The sequence below is a fragment of the Dermacentor variabilis genome, chromosome 4 (assembly GCF_050947875.1).
Source record: "Dermacentor variabilis isolate Ectoservices chromosome 4, ASM5094787v1, whole genome shotgun sequence".
NCBI lineage: Eukaryota > Metazoa > Arthropoda > Arachnida > Ixodida > Ixodidae > Dermacentor > Dermacentor variabilis.
The window spans coordinates 101523077-101542507 of NC_134571.1; the positions used below are offsets into that span (position 1 = coordinate 101523077).

A 19431-nucleotide genomic window follows, 5' to 3' on the forward strand; every position below is an offset into this window, starting at 1 on the left:
GCAGGAAACCCTAGCTATTTAAAATTTTGCTGTAAATGGACCTGCCTGCTTGTCAACCTTTAAGGTGAAAGCCTTAAGTTGCTCATCGCAGTATCTCATAACCGAAAAAAGCGGCGTAAAATCCAGTCAGACAAAAGAATAGCAGGAATGGCTCATACCGCCGTAAGCAAGAAAAGATGCAATGGCTGAATATGAACGAAGAAACGAAAGAAAGAAAGAAAGAAAGAAAGAAAGAAAGAAAGAAAGAAAGAAAGAAGGAACGGAAGAAGTAACGAAAGAAGGAAAGAAAGAAAAAAAGAGAAAGAAAGACGAAAAGAAAGGGAGAACAGAATAAAGAACGAAAGAACCTTTAGGTAGTGCCAGTGTCCTTCAATAAATTTATTTTTTTTTTAATTTTGAAATTTAAAAATTATAAAATTTTAAATTTAAAAAATTTTAGAAAGTATAGAAGGGTCCTGGTAGTGCATTAGCTGCTCGCATGTGTCGTTGAGGAGGTTGACCTACAGCGACTTATGTTTACTTCACACTGCGGCTCGCTAGGTCTTGCAACAAGTCTGATGCCTAACCTTATCCACTACCACGTGTGCAACACACTTTCGCCTTCAAGTGTTACAGGAGTGTAATAGCTGCCGAACTTCTTTCTACGGCTTAACACTGTTGTCATGACCAACGATGCTCTATGCGAGAACGTACGCGCGAGACCGTACCTGCATTTGCTCTTCCATATCCAGGCCTAAGTAATGGTGAGATAATTGTGGTCGCCGTTAAAAACTGAGCATTTTCTTGCTGCTAATAACGGTGAAACTAAACCTCCCTCTCACAGATACGGCACTGCAACTATTACACAAGAATGAGCAGCAGAGTATGCTCGTCAAAAGAATCGTGTCGTAATGATTAAAGGAGAATGTTTGAAATATAATCAAAGCGACGCAAACATCCGGTTATCGAAGAGAACAAAGTGAAATGAAACAGTCTGGCTGTTTGTTTTAGCGTTTTCGCATAGACGTTCCTACTCTCATAGCCTTCCAATGAACAAAGAGCAACAACTTAAAAGGATCAGATAACTTTTTCGTTGTTTTCTTGTCAGGTCAAAGGCCGCCTTACATTTCTATCCAAATCTTTGCCGATCAACCATAATGGGCATGCGCCATCAGAAAAGAGAAAGAGAACGAAACGAGAGCAGATTTCTTAGTGAAAAATGCACTGAGACGGAAGCTGGTACTACAGCGACCAATGCATGCAAATAATTTTAATCGTTAGCTTTTCTTAGCTCGTTCCTAGGAAGGTTGATGGTTTTGTCTCGTTGGTTTTGCATGATTTCATCGTTCCTCAGTTTCGTGTCGTCGCTGTCCGCAGATAACGACAGAGAGTGAGAGAGAGCAGCGCAGGCAGACCCTGGCAGCGCAGACCCTGGCAAAAGGGCCTTCCATGTATGGAAGCACCTTCCATCAATAAGAGAGGAAAGTTCGGTCACAGAACGCAAAGCTCGGTTTCCCTCAACCCCACTAGACCTTGCATTAGGTATGTGCCGCAGAGACGACTGGGTATGTGAAACTGGGTATGTGCACAGGGGCCAGGGTAGGTGTGCGGCCCTTCGCGCATCACGTTCGGCGGAAGTCGCGCGATAGCGCTCGCATTATCGTGGAAGTTTTGCGGCAAAACGGTCATGCCTCGGCTTACCCTTCGCGAGTTGGTGGCGGCGTGGGCATTTGTCGTCGCGCTAACAAGATGGTGTTTACGGGAGCACAACCAGTAGTGGCTCGTTAATTGGGCATGCTGCTGTGCGCCTGCCTGCGCCGACGTACGCTTAAAACGTCAGCGAACGCTCGAGCATAGGAGAGGAGCGCGGTAGTTAAAACCAGAACGTAATACAACGTCCTTTACACTGAATTGCCATGGAGGTAGCAGGACCTTCAGCACCGGAAGCGATTCGGCGAACTCAAGATTGGAAGCGAATACGCATCTAGCCCTCACCACAAATTACGTTTAAACATTCGCGTTAAACACGCGTTACCGTTATTTAACATTTTTTGCCTATCTGTAATCAGTCAAGCCTGGCAAAAAATAACAACAAAAACAAGGCTGACCACAAACACCTTAGTAATCTATGATATCGCACGTAGCTGGCTATCCAGCATCATTTGAGATCCTGGAAAGTGTTCTCAGAGGAATCAACGAGTTTGCCTGAAGCGATTGGTTGTCAGAGTGACGCGAGCATGTGTGATGACAGCAGCAAACGCTACAGGCCCTTGTGGTGCACATTCTAGTATATGTCTTTATATTATTGTTTATTTGGCGCATTCCATACGTTATACGTAATAGTTCTGCGGAAACCGCCAAGGTGGAGAGAAATAATTAACTAAGAGAAAGTGAGTTGAGAAAAAAAATGGGCTACGATTGGGTGGACGTCTCATTTTCCCCTTAAGTACATACGTTATACATGTGAACTAACCACAACGAATCGCGAGTACTAGTGCGAAGTGCTCAGAGACGCAGACGGGGAAGTCATGAACAATTTTGACACTTTGGCTCTTTCGCTCTCCCACGGGAGATCGCCTCTGTAGACGACTGAAACTCGCATTTAAGTTCACAAATACCCGAACGCTTCAATCTCGAGTCCTTATTTTTCTCTCCGATCCGTTCCAGTCACGAAGGAGCTAGATAAATATAACAGAATTTCAGTTTCAAATTCTGATTTCTAAGCCGCAGCCCGGCACCTTGTTTGGCAGTGTTTAACGAGCACCCTCCACAAATTCGACCATGGTAAAACGCAGCATCAACGCCAAAGAGCTCTATGGACCAACGATTCATTTTAGCTAGCGATGTCAGCGAAAACTCGAGCGCACGACCTTCGGAACGAACGGGGGCGCCGTATCGCGCAGCCACCTCTTTGTGATTACTTTTAAAACGCACAGTTCTCCTCTTCCGGCCGTTTTCGTGGTTGGTCGGTGGTCAAACTCTGCAACGAAAACGTTTACTCGTTTGTTCGCTCTCTCTCTCTCTCTCTCTATCTGGTTCTTTCATCCGCTCGCTCGCTAATTATTTCGTTCACTCGTTCGTTAGAGCTATTCGCTCCCAGTGACTATCTTCGTCGACGATTGCTGCAGTTAATTATGAATAGGACTGTATAAAGTAAAGCTAGTTTATTCCGGTTTTACTCCAGTCTCCTGACGTCAAATTTACGTAACCGCCGACGCAACCATCGGGTAGGCACCCTCAGCGTTGTTTGAGCAGTCCGATCAAACGCTATCCTCGTTCATTGGAGGGCACTTTTGTGTGCTTTCAAAGCCAATAGCATTATCTACGTTGAAAGGCTTTATTTTTCTAATTGGCCGACATGGAAGCAATGAGCGTGCAAAGGTGGAGAGAGTTCAGGTTGGCCGAGCTAGCACCGTGAAAGTGGATAACTGGGTGACGAGAGTGGTGCCGGCGTCTGCGATTGGTCCGCTTCCCCTTCCTTAGCTTGCAGTGACTGGTCCAAAATCGCTGCGGCATGCAACAGGGAGTTAAAAATTGACTGCGGCTTAACTCAGCTAGCCCTGGATATGCAAAGAGAAACCTTGGTTTAGCCTAGTTAAGTGTTGGTTTCACTTGGTTAGCCTTTGATTTAGCTGTAATTATTATACTTACGTATACAATCATCGTTAAGCCACGTATGACGGCTGTGCCTACGTCGGTGGCTAGACATGTCAGTGATTAGGCTTGGGTAGACACGCATCGTTCGACGGTGCGACGCCTATTGTGCCACAGGGAAAGCGCAAGTGCTAGACATGCAAAGAGGCGCCGCGAACATGCGCAGCGTCGACGCACAAAGGGACAGGGCGCGAACGCAGTCGCTACATTGATCTTGACGGTGCGACGCCTGTTGCATTCCGGACCCCCTCTAGTCAAGCATATCGATGGGCGATATCCGCGGGGTGGTCAGACGCCACTTGGCGACGACGGCTCAATGCCTCCGGTTCGCGCACAACGCTCACAGAAGAAAGCCCGGCCTCACTTTCATGCATAGCCAAGCTTGCATTGACTAGGCGAGTGCAGCGCTCCTGTTAGCCACGCGCGCGGCGAGTCACGCGGTCAGGTGGCGACCCAGCTGCAGAGAGCGCATGCGCCAAGCCGGCGGCGAAGCTCAGCACGGCGAGTCACGTGACGCGTTGCCAAGGCTACGGCGGAGCTTCGGTCAAATGAAGGTCCCATAGCTGGCGACGGCGAAACTCGGCTCGACGCGGTTAGTAAAGTGCTCGCTTTAAAATGCCGTTAATACAGGTTCTCGGTGAAGAGGAGTTCGCAGAGTGATAGCACCTACTGCTGAAAGAGCTCGACAGTTATATACGGCCAAGCAAGGGCTTTTTTTTTTTTTTACAGCGAAGCTGTATGCCTCTACCGTCCAAGAAAGTTTGTGTCGTACGCAAAAAACTCCCCATACGTGGGCCGATCCCGGTGATAGTGCAATACCGGCCCGACCCGCAGCGGAGCTGAAGCAGGCGTTAAGCACTCCCCATACGTGGGCCGATACCGAAGATAGTGCAATGCCAGCTGACCCGTAGCGGAGGTGAACCAGGCGTTAAGCACTCCCCATACGTGGGCCGATGTCGAAGATAGGGCAACGTTGGGCCGACCCGTGGCGGGGGTGCAATTTGCCATAAAGGGGCCCTCATACACAACTTCGCTGGTCATCCTTCTTCACATATGGGAAGGGCACTGACATATTTTTATATCCAACGAAATCTATTGTCGCCGGCAGCTCCAGAGCCAGTGCCAGAGCCAGTGCTAAAGATGAGCTAGTACCATTTTCCATACCTGTCGGAACGAGGCACTCCCTGGCTATTCCGAAAACATTTCAGTTTTGCTCGCCTTATCAATGAATTTTAGCGCGTACAAGTTGTCGTGGTTTTCCGACGTCAGGTGACAGAAAGGCGAAGTGGGCGTGGCCCGAAAAAAGTTTGACCAATCGTGGAGGGCTAATGGCAAAATGCAATAGAAACGGATCGGAATTAATTTATCTTACAGCGCCTCTAGTTTGGCTTTAATTTGACCTGTTTTCTTTAAGTGAAGAGGTTTGAAACAGTTGATAAAGGAATATACTACTAATTACCACAAATCCAAAAGGAATAATCAAGGCGCGAAGTTCATACGCTCAAGAAACCTATATATGTGTACTGCTTAAATCTCTACATAGAAACATTGAAAGGAGCTTTTAACCGCCACCAAAAAGCTAACGCTTAAGGACAGCGCAAACTTCGTGAGCACCTCGGCGTGTATATCGGCTCCTGCTTGGACAAGAACTCGGGCTGCGACCTCGTCCCCTCTGGCGCAGGCCAGCATGAGCGGCGTCAGGCCGCGCTGGTCGCGCGTGTCCAGCCGCGTTGGTACTGGCAGCAACGCCAGCGCCTGAGACACCACGGCGGAGCCCGTGCCCTGCTGGCCGCACAGCGACAGCAACCGGAACGCCAACTCGGTCTGCAGTTGGCGCGCCCACTCCTGAGGCACGTCGTCCGTCGACGCGGAGCTCGATCGCCGCAGCAACAGAAGACGCTCTTCGTGAAGTTCTCTGCGAGCATGACCACGAAGGCTATTAGCTTTGTTGCGCATGATTAAACAAATTTTTGGGTCAACTAGGACTTCGTAGGTTCCCAATGTTACTGTCCGAACAGTACAATTTATCTTCATTTATTGATAAAAAAATATTCAAAACTGTAAAAGAAATTCAGCAAAAACTCCAACATTCTCTCGCAGGACGTCTGCTGGCACACTAGCACAAAAAAAAAAGACAGAAATCTGTACTGCACACAAACCAATGATCTACATGTGTGTTTACAGTTCTAGATCAAAGGGTGCGAATTCACTTCGACGTTAAAATACGAGGTTTCAATGGCTTCTGCACTCGGCCATTGAAACCTGGCTGTTGGTGTCGTAACGGCCTTCATCGGGGGTACCTCGCCTATAACGCTTATCAATAAGTGCTGTAATCGCATGTAAAGCTGCTAGATATTAAGAATTACTTCTGTGCCGTTCTTGTGGGCAGAGCTTTATGAACAGAGTAGGCGCGCGTGCTCCGCCTTTACCGAGAACGTCGCTGATGCTTACCCGATAGCCCGCACGGGGCAGTCGACTCCGGGAAGTAGGAGGCGCGCAGCCTGCATGACGTCATCTTGGTCCACGAGGGGTGAGCGCCGGTACTCGGCGTGCGCGTGCGCCACCCGGACCCACTCCACCAGCGGAGGGAGCACCTGATATGGCCTGTAAAACAGAATGCAACCATTCACTCACTCCTGTCTTGTCATTGGAAAGCGAGCGAAGAACTGTGAACCCGTAAAAGAAAGCGTCATGAACGCAAGTTCACAGACTGATCGATGAACGCCTGTGCATGCGCACGTGGGCGCACGCGCGCATGCGCCTGTGTGTGTGTGTGCATACTGTGAGCTTTTCTTCTCGCTATCTCATATTTCAAGACTTTTTCACCCTGCCTCTAGTTTAGCCAACGAGGCTCAGCTTGAGGACGTATTCTGTGACGATACACTTCGGCGGTACTATCGCCTTGGCCAAGCCGTGGCCATCAGGTTCGCACGCTGATTGGCTGGTTGCGCAAAATCGGATGACGTAGTGCTCAACCAGCCAGTCAGCTCATCGCATTTTACTCAACCAGCCAATCAACCAGCCAACATCTGAAGGCCAAGGCGTCGCCAAGGCGATGGTATTGCGGATATGGATCGTCGCAGAATACGTCCCCTTGTTAAACCTCCCTGCCCTTTCCCTTATCACTCTTCTTTTTTCTCTCTCTATCGGCCTTCTCAGTGAGCACTTCTAATAGCTTTTATGTTGGTTTTTCCGCTAGGTACCATCCCGCAATGTGGCGGCGACCCTGTCTTTAACATCATAATTACTTGTCAAGCTTTTGCATCGTTCTTGCGTTTGTTCCCGAAGCATGATAGGCCATAATGAACAATATGCGCGGGTTTCGCTCTAATCACTCTTCGGTTCGTCTCTGTTTATTTATAACTAATGAATTGTTATGGCGCAACACTAATTTCTATTCTAATCACTAGACTAATCGCTGTTTTACCGAAGTGGTGGCCACCGTGTTCCGGTAACTATGTATTGTGGAAAACAGTGCTTAGAAGCTTTCACGGAGGTCAATTAGTAATAAAGTTGAAATTATTGCGCAGCTTTCTCTATTCCATTAAACTCTGGCAGACAAAAGAAATCTCCCCTCAAGATCCTTTAATAAGAATGCCCGATATTTGAATGCAGTCCGACGAGTATTATCCCTACAGGCAGAGTTAATACCTTTCGTAAATGAGCTCAGGACCCGCCGAACGTCTGGACGATCCATGCTCAGCGTGCTCGAGCTGCGAGCAGCGCATGTAGTGGTAGAGCGCGTGAACTGCTCCTGGGCCCCAGCTGAGCGGCGGACGCTGGGAAGCCGTGCGGCTCCGGTACAGTTGGGTCACCGCTGCTAGGAGTTCGCCTGCGCATCCGTCGAAGAAAGAACCCGCTCGTATCTCATACGAGCGCAGCGCTAATGGGACCAAAGGTAGCAGTGGAATCGGACCATATACTGTCATTCCAGGAATGGGATTAGGAGACTACCCGCCTCGAATTAAGTGCAAAGAACGTTCGCACTTCTTTACATTTTCTCGAATGAAACTGAAATGGATGGGGTCTGATCTGATTTCATGAAAAGAGCACAATTTACCCCCCCCCCCCTTACCGTGCGCTCTAGTCTGTTTCCCATAGCCTCAGTCCCGTGACCGTGCACTCACTCAGCTCTGCGATGCTTCCGACGCACGTGGTGAGGAAGCTCTGTTCGTGGGCGTCGCTGGCCGCCGATGGGCTCCGGTGGTGGTCTTCCTTGGACGAAGGCTGCTGGCCCGGCTGCTGAGGCTGCTGTGCGTCCGTACCCTGGCCTCCGCGAACGCTTCCGCACTGCTGAAGCTGTGGAGGCCAGCGGGGCATCGACAGTGCGCCTGCAGAAGTCAGAGAGATATATGTGTACGACCACCTTTTGCTAGCTGTTAGATGCATAATCGCGGCGCGCAAACCCTCTCTCTAGCTTATAGGCTTCCATAGTGCACACAGTGCGTGTGGACACTATAGCTACGTCTGTCAAGGAGCCTGCTAAGATAGGCTCGCCGAGTTGCACGCTACGTCTGCGCACACACCAACACATTACGAGTGAAAGACACCGCCTTCGGGAGTGCTGGCTTTGAGCAAAGATTACTCCGAAAGAATTACAATGCTGCGTGCCTATCGTTCGTTCAATAGAACCTCGCAAATCATGTCAGCAGTTATTCTAAGAGAGATTTCATTGATAGGGAAAGCATAGAGGTCGGCCTAAGCTGGTGTACTCTAGCCTGCTACTCTGCATTGGGGAAGTGTGGATGAAAGTATAGTGATTAATGGTAATGGCGAGCAGGAAAGCAGTCAGTGCGTTTGTACGGTACGTTACATTGCGACCCTGCCAAAGCCAATCGTCTGAGTACCGTTTCGCGCAGGAACTTCAACACTTTCGTTAATTGGCTCACAGCTTGTAAACTGCCATTTGCCGCAACAGCCTGTGACAGTGGTTGACTGCCGCCGCCAGCCAGAAAACTGTCCAATGTTCGTCTCTCCGGCACATGTACTGCGAACTATCATAACCAGCATTCCATTGTTTCAGGCGTTTGACATTGTTCACAGGCAGGGCTATTTCAGCTGACATTAACTTCAACAACTCCGAGGAAATGACCAGTATACACTAGTGGGTATAGTACGTGCTCCATACATCTTACTGCACAGGGTTTACGAAGAATTTTTCATGTGTTCCTGGTTGCACACGGCCAGCTGAAAATACTGGTCGTGCTTCGCGGACCCGCACAGCCTTTCTCAGCCAACGTGCATGCTTTGCTCAGAAGTGAGCGCGCAAATCGCACAGCACCGGAAGTGCAATGGCACTGAGTTCGCATCCACATCAGCGATGCTGATGCCGTACGCGATTCGTGCGAGCGACCCGGTCTTTAAGCTTTGTTCGAAAAAGATAACTGACATGCTGATAAAGTATGTGGGCAAAATACTTTTATGCGTTCCATAAAGATCGTTGTGCGCCACTGCGACACATATGTGTATTACGGTGAGGTTATGAACATGCGACAATAATACTGGCATACGGAGACCTCAGGAGAGCGCCTGAGATTAAAGTTAACCGGGCGGAGCAGGATATTCAGGACACCCAGTGGGAAGGAGGAGGGGGCATCAAAGCTCCAAACTGAAAGGCCCCTGGGTTGGGGCCGCCGAGGTCGCAGCCTACCAGGTGTTGTTCACATACAAGATTGCCTGTCCGCAATAGCAGACAGCCGATCTTATACATCACTGGCTTGCGGAGATCTCGGCAAGCCCCCAACCCATGAACCAGCTCGAGTTCCAGTCGTGGTGTTCTTGTTTCTCCTTTGGTGTGCTGGGGCGCCGCCAAAGTGTGCTATATAATGACACGTTGTTTACACTTAGTACTTATGCAAATTCACACACCTTTTCATCACAACACAGTAAGCATGTTTCACCGCATTGCTGAATCGTTATGTGGTGAAGCCATTACAAAGCGCATATAATACTCTTGTTCAAAATGTGATACCAACTTCACGGAATGCTGCAGGAGCATCCTCTGTATAATGAAGCAGCAATTACGCGATCATATGCAGCAATCATCATCGTCACAAAATATGTTAGATGCTGCTTATTTTGTTTAAAAAGGAGAAAACAATGACCGACTACTGTGAATATTTTGAGTAGTCTAATAACTGCGGAAAGCAGTCTGAAAGCGTCAATAAGTATACGTAGGTTACATGAGCATTAGTTACACGCGCATACTTGAGACAATTTCAACTCCCCAAGTTGCAAGAAACTCCTGTAACGTTTCAGAAGCGACTCTCTAGAACGCAATGTTTGGCCTGTATGGCCAGCTCAGAACTGCCGCTTCTTCTCAAGCATCTACTATTTAGCATAACACGCATCCGCTCCAGGTCTTCTCCTTACTACTTCCCACTCAGTATTCTTTGTTTGACAACTGGAAATCGTTCGGTGCAGTTCAGGGAATCCCTCTGGGTCAGGACTACGACCCTCTGACGCCATGAAACTCGGCGTGGCGGAACATGCGAGGATTGTTGCGAGAAGAGGAACGGTGAGATAACTCCCCCATACGCCCTTGTGTAGCCCATAACTGCTCTTTCGGGCAGTAAAATGGAATCTGTGCTCCTGACTTTGCTTCGCTTTACGTCTTCACTGCAGAGCGTTGAAAGATGTTCGTTTCGTCAGAAAGATGTACGAGCGAGAGAGCGATCAACCAATCATAATAAGCGCTGGCCAGCGGCCAGAAGCTGATTATTGTAAATTGACGAATGAACAGACACTTTCCGGTCACAGTATAGCCTGATAACTCTTGTTTACAGTAAAGTGAAACGTAGACTCCAGGCCGTACTTCTATTCGTCTTCTCTGCACAGCATAAATGCGTGCGGCGAAGATGCGGTACAGAGAAACGCTCAGGCGATGGAACTATCAACCGAGCATCACAAGCCTCAGTGCGATGGCACATGAGTTATTTCTGCGTGCACACAAAGGAAGGCACAATTCTGCTGTCTTCTTAGCACGTAACTGCTGAACGCAGCACAATTAACTTGGAAGCTCCAAACTTCATTATTGTTACGTCTTCGCTGCATAACAAACTGCAATGCAGCAGAGTCACAATACAGATCGATGCTGCGGAGATGGAATGATTACCGAAGCGTTACCAAGAGCCTTAGCTTCAAGAGCCTCACGAGCGCAAGAATCACGAGACTTGGCACCGTTGTACAAGTGGTGATTGTTGCGATCGAGGGGACGGACACACGAACAAGCTGAAACGCTCAGCCCATTTTACAAGCTCTTAACCGCTGTTAGCAGTAAAATAAATAAATAAATAAATAAATAAATAAATAAATAGATAAATGAAACATGGGTATTTTGGTAACCCTCGTATTTGCGTTGCGACCAACATTGAAAACACGCGTCTTCGATGTGGTTACTGCGCAAACCAGCCGTATAAGGATTACTGTATCGATCGTTACTCTGCTAAAATAAGTGTATTTCCGACTAGACATGGTCACAAAATGACTACCTTGAACACTTTACGTTTAAGGTCTGCACATTACCATTCCGTACATAAATTGTGCCCATTTCTTTTAATTCGATGAACGAATATTCAGCTTCAACCAAATAGAACGAAACAGTGTTAAATAAGCACCGTCACCGAATTAATATGATGGCCCTTCCGTCAGGATAATTATGCGTAAGTGTGCGCGTGTATTCATCGGCTCCGCCATCCCGCGTTTCTCGCGCGCGTTTATGTGCCAAGGCCTCTTCTTCGTAGATGCACTCGCGGAAATTCGGCGCATCTTTCTTTACTGCTGACCTACTGACGCACCCTCTCTTCGATCGCCTGGGTGAGCCATCAGAATATGTCTTTCCCCGACGGTATTCGTGCTCAATTCTAAACTCCTCTTGCTCTCTCTCTCTCTCTGGGATTTTGTCGTCACCTTTCCCTCACTGCCCGCCGATGTTCAAACATGGTACAGACTTACACCGTTCTGAATTACAGAAAAGAAAAACTCGAAACAAAATTTATTTTTAAACCCGACGCTTCTTCAGAGGCGGGACGGTGTGAAGCGTAGTAGTGCTTATATGCGTTTCTCGCGCTTTGACAGGCTCGCAGACACTTTCCTAGAGCTTGAGAACAGGTATTTGCCGAATATCTGCCTTTGATTTTACGCTGTTCTTACTTAACGTTATACTAGGGCAATGCCAGCAAACTTGAAGAAAGAGGGAAATGATCGAGAGGCAGACATAGACAAAGCGACAGGAAGGTGGCTTTTGTCTCTTCTTTCGAAGTTGCTGGTATTCTCCTCGTATAATCATGTACCAAACTAACCCAACAAGCCACTCTTATGAACTTAATTAGGTGCACTAAGGTAGAAAGTAGCTGTGCCAGCAGAGCATGCCATTATCCCCCAATGTATCACACGAACTTTCCACTTATCTGGCCAGTATTTGTGAACCGGGGATACGTTGTTCGTATCCGTGAAGCGTAGAGCTATTGCTGGGATAATGAAAGCTTGAAATTTACACCCTTCGTGGGGTTTATAAAAGCAATGTAGAGGAGGTCTTTATTATAGCGCAAGCTTCGCGCACTTAGTACCAGCCTTGCGGCGAACAACTAGACACAGGTAGACACGGCCATCTTAAGAAGCAATAAGAGTGTGTTGTCTACAAACGCAGCCGTCAGTAACGTACTCGCACTCCCCCGAACCTTTTGTCGTTAGTACTCTGTCATAGAACGTCGTCGTTTCGATCTACTGTTATAAATGCGACAGCTTGTGTTTGCGATGTTGGACGGGATAGTGATTTCCGAGGTGCTGCACAATGAGAGTCGACCGCACTAAGGAAGGAGTCAAGAATGGGAAGAGGGGGTGGAATGAAGAGAAATGATCCTAGTCGGTAACAAATGGCATGCGATACAACAAACGAGGACGCCCTACGAGCAAAATCGTCGACAGGGTGGTCATGTTAATTATGTCGCATGCCCTTTTTAGAGACTAGGATCATTACACTTCATTTCACCTTCTCTCTCTCTTTTACTCTTTTCTCAATGCGGCCAACTGTCATTGTGCCACACTACAAAAACTACTATACCGTCTAACATTGCAAACACAAGCTGTCGTCTTTGTAACAGCAGAAAGAAACAACGGCATTCTATGACACAGCACCTGCATTGAGTTATCTGCTCGAAGCAAGTTTCCTAGTAATAACGTATACGCCTGCTGTTTTGAATGAATGCATTGCAACTAGCCCTAACTTTAAGGTGGTCCACTGAGGGCACGTCTCAGAGTGCATCACGTAAATTCTGAGTGCCACAGCGGAATTCTTACTAAAGTTCAATAGCACAATTGATAACAGTGGACGGAGTTGAAAGAGGCGCCAATCACCTTTCCCGCTTAACACCACATGAATATTGGAACGAACCGAACGTAATCTTCCTTCGCGGCGATTTTTGCTTTGACCTTGTCTCCTTGGATATTCTCTGCACGGACGATTTGGAAAGTGTTCTGTAGGCTATCCGCGGTTCGCTGAGCAAAATCAACGTATATACGCTGAAAGCCCGCTCCCCGGGAACGCTTTATTATTCAGTCATGAACGCAAAGGAGGTTTCCTTTCCTTTTTTTCTTTTTTTTCTTTCTTTCTTTCTTTCTTTTCTGCTCATGCTCGCAACTAAGCACTACGTAAAAAGGGCCACACCGAATGGACGAGTAATTGAAAAGAAAGACAGCACAACAGTTGGATGTACACATGTTCGCGCTCGTGTATCGGATCTAATTAGAATTCAGGAGGCGAGAGCGACTCCTCTTTCGGGCCAGAACCAGTTCGCCCTCTGGTGGCTCAACTCAGGTGAAAGGCGCCGTGTGCGGTGGATACAGGCGGGCGAAGGAGGCAAGGAAAGATAACGCTTAAGAGCCAGATAGATGACAAACTATGAAGCGCAAAAAAAAGAGAAAAAGAAATATCAAAACGTTCGACAGACAGAAGGCAGGGCTACGAGTATAATTTAAGCAAAGAGTTCCCCCTGTCGCTCTCCTCTACGCCCTCCTGAAGCAACAGCCGAAGAAGCGCGCCAAAGAGGCTTGGTGTTCGACCTCTATCCTTAGTGCCGGCCGTGAAGATTACTCGGGCATGCAGTTTACTAGGCGGCGGCTTTGGCGACCCTCGGTCGTAAAGATCAGCTCGCGTGGACGCTGTCTCGAGGCACGTACAGATGCTACTACGCCGTAGATTTTTGTTTTGCTTTCCGTTTCTCGTTTCTAATCTTTCCAACTGCCTCTGAAAGCGAAACCGCACGGCGCCGTGGAGTGTAGACGTGTGCGGGCGGCGACCCTATCACGCACAGTGCGGATGGCGGCGGTCCGTCGATGTTGCGAGAGGGCGCGCGCGACAGTACGGCGACGAACCCATCCCGCACCGGTGGGCTCGTTATTTACCTTTTCTTTTCGCTTTTACTTTGTTTTTCTGTTCTGTACCTCGTTCACTGTGTTTTACTTCGACTCTGTCAGCCATTGATAAGTCTAGGAAGGAGCAAAAGCTAAAAGGACTGCGATGGTCAGAAAAGACGACCGAAGGTCTTAGCGAGATGAAATGAGCGAACAAACGCGACGAATAAGGGACAAGTGATAAAGCTCACGGATGTGCATTAGTTCCGCTTTGATGAGCAAACGTATTGCGCGGACCTGTTGCCTTTGGCCAGTGAGCCTGCGCGACCCTCCTTACGCGATGAGAGTTCATTCGTTGTTTATTGAGTCATTTACCCACGGCAACGAACTCACTAACGCGACGTGGCGATCTGCCATTGTAAGCAAAGGCGACATTACTGGCTCGTGAGGGCTAGCTAGCTACTATTACAGTTCACTGCGCGGAAGAGCACCAAAGGCGAAAAAAAAAGAAACATGCAGTTTCATGGTACGACCGTGTGCAGACCATGGGATAACTTGACCATGTTGGTTAGCTGTGCTAAAGGCCCGCCTAGGTGTCAGATGTGCTCGCTTGCTGTGATAATAAACGTGTCAATGTCTTTTAAACATGAAGTGGCCAGCAGATACAAGAAATGTGTGCGGTCAGTTGGCTGAACTGCGCTATGCGCGTGAGGAAAGCATGGGCAGGAAGACGGGGACAAGCTAGAGATTAAACGTATGCTCCACACAGTCACGTTAGCGTCTGCGACAGATTCCCAGGCCATAGTATTGTCCAGTATCCTACAAGAAGCCATAGCTGTGCACTATTCAGCTTTCTGCCCTTACATATACTCTGAACGCAAATGATTTTCGCTCGAAGTACAGAGCAGGCGTAATACATATCCGCGGACCTCTTTCGCTCGCTTTATGTTTCATCAGTTGCGAACGCAACGTCGTTCGATCGGCTTTGTTCGGGGAGTTAACATCGTTGTGCTCCGTCGCGCGAGCATGCGCACGCTGCGCCGTAATGACGAAAGAGTAGCTCCCCTTTTAAGTTCGTCGAATAGGTGACCTACGGTCCCTACGTATACATCATTTCTCGTTATATAGAATGAAACATTTGTCCAGAGGGAGCCGAATGGATGTGCAGTGGCAGTGCATTCTGCGTAAAAGGCGCGTACAGACGTCAGCAGCGACCTACACGTGCCACTTTTATCTCAAGCCGTCGTCCCACGGGGCCGAAGTTGAGCGTCCGACACTTCAACCCCTGTGACGTCATTAAGGAGTCTTCCTTACGTGCGAAGAAAGGCAAAGACGTTGTGAATCTTACACGTGGGTCTATCTAGAAAGAAAAACGGCGAACTGAGGCGCACCTGCAGTGGCAGAAAAGAAAGAAAGAAATGCCCTTCTTCAAGAACGCTCCTGCTTAGGTTACATACTGTACAGCGTGGCATGACTGAAGATTACCACTTGCTCCGGCCATGTAAACAATGTTTTTTTTTATTTTTTTATATAGAAGCACCCAATACTGTTCGCAATCAATCGACAATGGCACATCCTCATCTGGAGAAAAAAGCTCGAAGCCCGCCCATCAATTGAAAAAGAAAGAAAGAATTGCAAATGTGGATCGCAAACCTTCTCGAAAGCCGAGGCAGACGACGATGACGGCCAGATTCGCGAGAGGTCGACGCAACCGCCAATAAAAAAAAAAAAGAAAGAAAACGTTGCAGGAACGAGAAGACTTAAGCAGCACCGCCACATTCGTTGTGGTAGCGCTCGTGCAAGCACGTATACATTTGGTTTTGCTTTTCTCTTCTTTATTTTTTTTTTTCGTTCTGTTCACAACGCAATCTGCTCGGGGCGCATCCGGACTTGGACCGCGAATTTCGCGGGACTGGGCGTCGGAGGATGGGGAATCCGTCGTGATGCATCGCGGACGGAGACACAAATTACAGTGATTTGTGCCCCCTTCCCTATTTCTCTGTTCCTCCTCCTCCCTGTCGCCGTCGCAGGGCCCTCGGCGCCACGCCGCCGAAGCAGGGGCGACGTCCGCGAAGAGAGCGCCGGCTGCTGCACGTGCGCGACCGACGTCGCCGCCGCCGCGACCAGCCGGGCGTCGGGCGGCGCGCGCACACGTCCGCCCCGGCGGCCGCGTAGGGGGGGAGGGGCTCCGCTTCGTGCGCGTGTGCTAACAAAATGCCGACCTCGTGGAGCGCGGTGTCGCAAGAAACCTCCAAAGTGGCGCTGCGGCGAGCGCCGCGCGATGCTTCCTGCTTCCACTGTCGCAAGCCGGACGACACCTCGGGATGGGCGAGCTGAAAAAAGTGCTGGGCCCAGCTATAGGCGAATTATCTGGGGGAGAATAAGAGGCAGGCACTGGGCTGTTGCGCAGTCGTGGCTGTTTCCAAGCGAGTTTTAAGTCTTACGCTTACACCTCACGCCTGTATATAGTTTAGTGTGGACGCCACTGTTCAACCTGTTCCCAGAAAAGTGCATTGCTTATAGAAAGCGCTACACTTTACTGATACGCGACCGCCTGATGCCCGATAGCCAGCTGAGGTCGAACCGTGCGCGATGAGGCAGGTGTCGTGATGACGAGAATGAACAAGGAAAAAAAATAGAATGAAAAGTTGGACGACGATTCAACCTCCAGTTAAAGTCGATGAAAGACAAAGTGTTCCTGGGAGAGTTGGGGGTGAGATTAAAAAAAAAGGTTTTACATGCCAAAACCACACCGTAGTGGGGGACTCCGGAATAATTTGGGCCACCTGGGGTTCTTTAACGTGCAACTAAATCTAACAACTAAATCTAACTAAATCTAACTGGGATAGATACCCAGTTGAACTCCTATTTTACGAAGTCCGCGGGAAATGGTGAAACTTTAGTAAAATAAAAGAATACGAAAATGCCGAGTTGGACGACCTATTTATTTCTAGCGAGAAGTATACGTGTGCTGCAGTAGCAGTGGCGTATCCAGAAATTTTGGTTAAGGGGGGGGGGGGGGGGGGGGTCACGTAGCAGCCGGCCTCCTCCTCATTAAATTAGTCAAGGGATCAAATACATGAATAATAACTGCATTGTCATTGCCAAGATGCGTCAAACGAATTCTTAAACGCTGTATGCACTGCCAAGACAAGTAAGATATGTGTTTTTCATGAAATAATATACTCGTATATCCAAAAAATTGCGCCCGAAATAACCGATTTCATTGCTTCAATTTTTTGTCTACTTAATAAGTAAAGAAAATATCACACGAACCAATCAGTTGGAAACCAGCAAAGCAGTGCACGCCGCTGATATGAAAAATGTAAAGGCCATGAAACGAACAAGTTGAGGACAAATATTTTAATGAAACTTTGTCATTCAAGAACTTTGTTTATATTTTTGCACATATGCAACCACCAGCGAAAAATCTCAATGACGCTGTCATTTGCTCCAATGTATTACGCAGGAGCAGCTGTCACCGGTCCTGTATCGTGAGTAATTGCACCGAAATTATAGTCACAACTAATAACGCGTATAAAAAGCAGGAGTTCTGCAAAATATACTAGGGCGAGTCAAATGAAAGTGTTTCAATCAAATATATGACAAACGAGGTACTCTATTTAAAAGTAGTCTCCATGAGCATTTAGACATTTGTCCCGCTCACTAAAGAGTCGCGTGATTCCCGTCTCATAAAACACCCCTTTCACGTCATCGTCTGATACGAATTTGGTTCCCTTGGGCTGTTTTTTTTCAATTGCCCCAAAATGTGGAAGTTGCAAAGGGACAGGTCTGGGCTGTATGGCGGATGTTGCAGCGTTTCCCACTTGAACTTTGCCAGTTTTGTGTTAATCGAATCAGCGATGTGGGGACGGGGCATTGTCGTAGAGCAAGACGACCCCATTAGTCAATTTTCCACGTCGTTTGTTCTTGATTGCGACAGGCCGCCGATCCAGCGTTTCAAAATATCGGAAACTATTGATAGTCTCTCCAGGTTTAGCAAATTGGATCAGTGATGGCCCCTGATGATCGAAAAAGAAGTCAGCAACACCTTTCCAGCGTAAGTGACGACTTTTGCTTTCTCTGGAGGTGGTGCATTGGAATGCTTCCACTGTAACCTTTGCCGTAGTGTTTCAGGCTCGTAGTAGTGGCACCATGATTCGTCCCCGGTCACAACTGCAGACAGGAAGTCGTCACCCTCATTGTGATACCGGATCAGATGAGTCAAGGCAGCGCCGAACCTCATCTTCTGACGGCGATACAAAATATTGGGCATCGATTGCGCACACAAGAGCTGCAACCGAGATGCTCATGGATTATGGTGTGAACCGAACCGTGATTGATGTTCACACGCTCTGCCAGTTAATCCATGCTTATCAACCGTTGTTGTCTAATCAGCTCATCAACCTTTGCAATTTTGTTCAGGGCGATTGCACGGTGGCTTTGGCCCGGCCCTGGATCGTCCTTGAAACTTTCACGTCCTTCTTTGAACCGTTTGCTCCAACGTTTCACAGTGGCCAATGAAATGAAATGTTCAATATGCATGGCAGCCATACGGGGACTAATTTCTTTTTGGGAAACATCTTCAGCTGTCAAAGACCTCACGACAACATGCCGTTCATTGTTTTGGAGCGTCCATTATGTCACGCAACGATGTTCAAGTCAGTGTATGAGAGCATTAATGAGCATTTATCCTCACAGCTGCGTGTCACTTTTGTAAGTGAGAGATGCATGTGTGCTATGCGCATGCCTCGCAGATAATGAACCGAACCATTGTTGCGGGGTGTGAGTTGGTTCACATTCATTTGACTCGTCCTCGTGCATTAGAAATGCGAAGATAGAGCTTGATAAAGTGCAAAAAAGTGTTACTGGAAACAAAGTTCCCTGCATGTATACACAAAAGCTCGCAAGAAGACATTTAAATATACATGTAAGTCTCCAATAAATCTACGTCTATAAGTAACAGTCACTGCATATAATGCGTCAAACAAGGCAAATAAACATGATGCGCAATCGCACATTCACAGCTCACAGAATCCTAAGGCCGGCCACCCCTCACTTCACTCCCCCTGCTGTATCGCGCGCGACGGAAGGCGGCGCGCTTCCTCCCCGCTTTTCTTCCTTGCGCACACAATACTGAGCCACTATCATTGGCTCACCCATGCCGCCACCACCCTACTACGCTTTCACTCACAAATACAGCATGCGGCGCGCGGTCACGATGTTATCGCATAGAACTTTATACGGAACATTAGGACAACGGCGACGACAGGAATGCGCCTGGAGTGTCCATATAATTGCCATCACAATAATATAATAAGAGTATCCGGCAACTGAATTAAGCGTCCCGTGGCCCATTACTTCTCGCAAAAGAAGAAGTAACAAAATCGAACTTTCATCATGCGACAATTCCCTGCGCCGCAACAATGTCTCTATTTCTTATGCGCG

The 19431-nt window shown here is 48.1% G+C and overlaps 1 protein-coding gene across 1 annotated transcript in view; it reads right to left on the reverse strand.

Moving 5' to 3' along the window:
- The window catches only part of LOC142579577 (ankyrin repeat and BTB/POZ domain-containing protein 2), a 139458-nt gene that overhangs the window by 30219 nt on the left and 89808 nt on the right, over nt 1–19431 (reverse strand). Inside the window, exons 8-11 of the mRNA XM_075689942.1 lie at nt 7761–7964; nt 7285–7465; nt 6085–6237; nt 5248–5548 (exon numbers count right to left, since the gene is read on the reverse strand). Of these exons, the coding sequence (XP_075546057.1) occupies nt 5248–5548; nt 6085–6237; nt 7285–7465; nt 7761–7964 (839 nt within the window). The remainder of the gene's footprint in view (nt 1–5247; nt 5549–6084; nt 6238–7284; nt 7466–7760; nt 7965–19431) is intronic.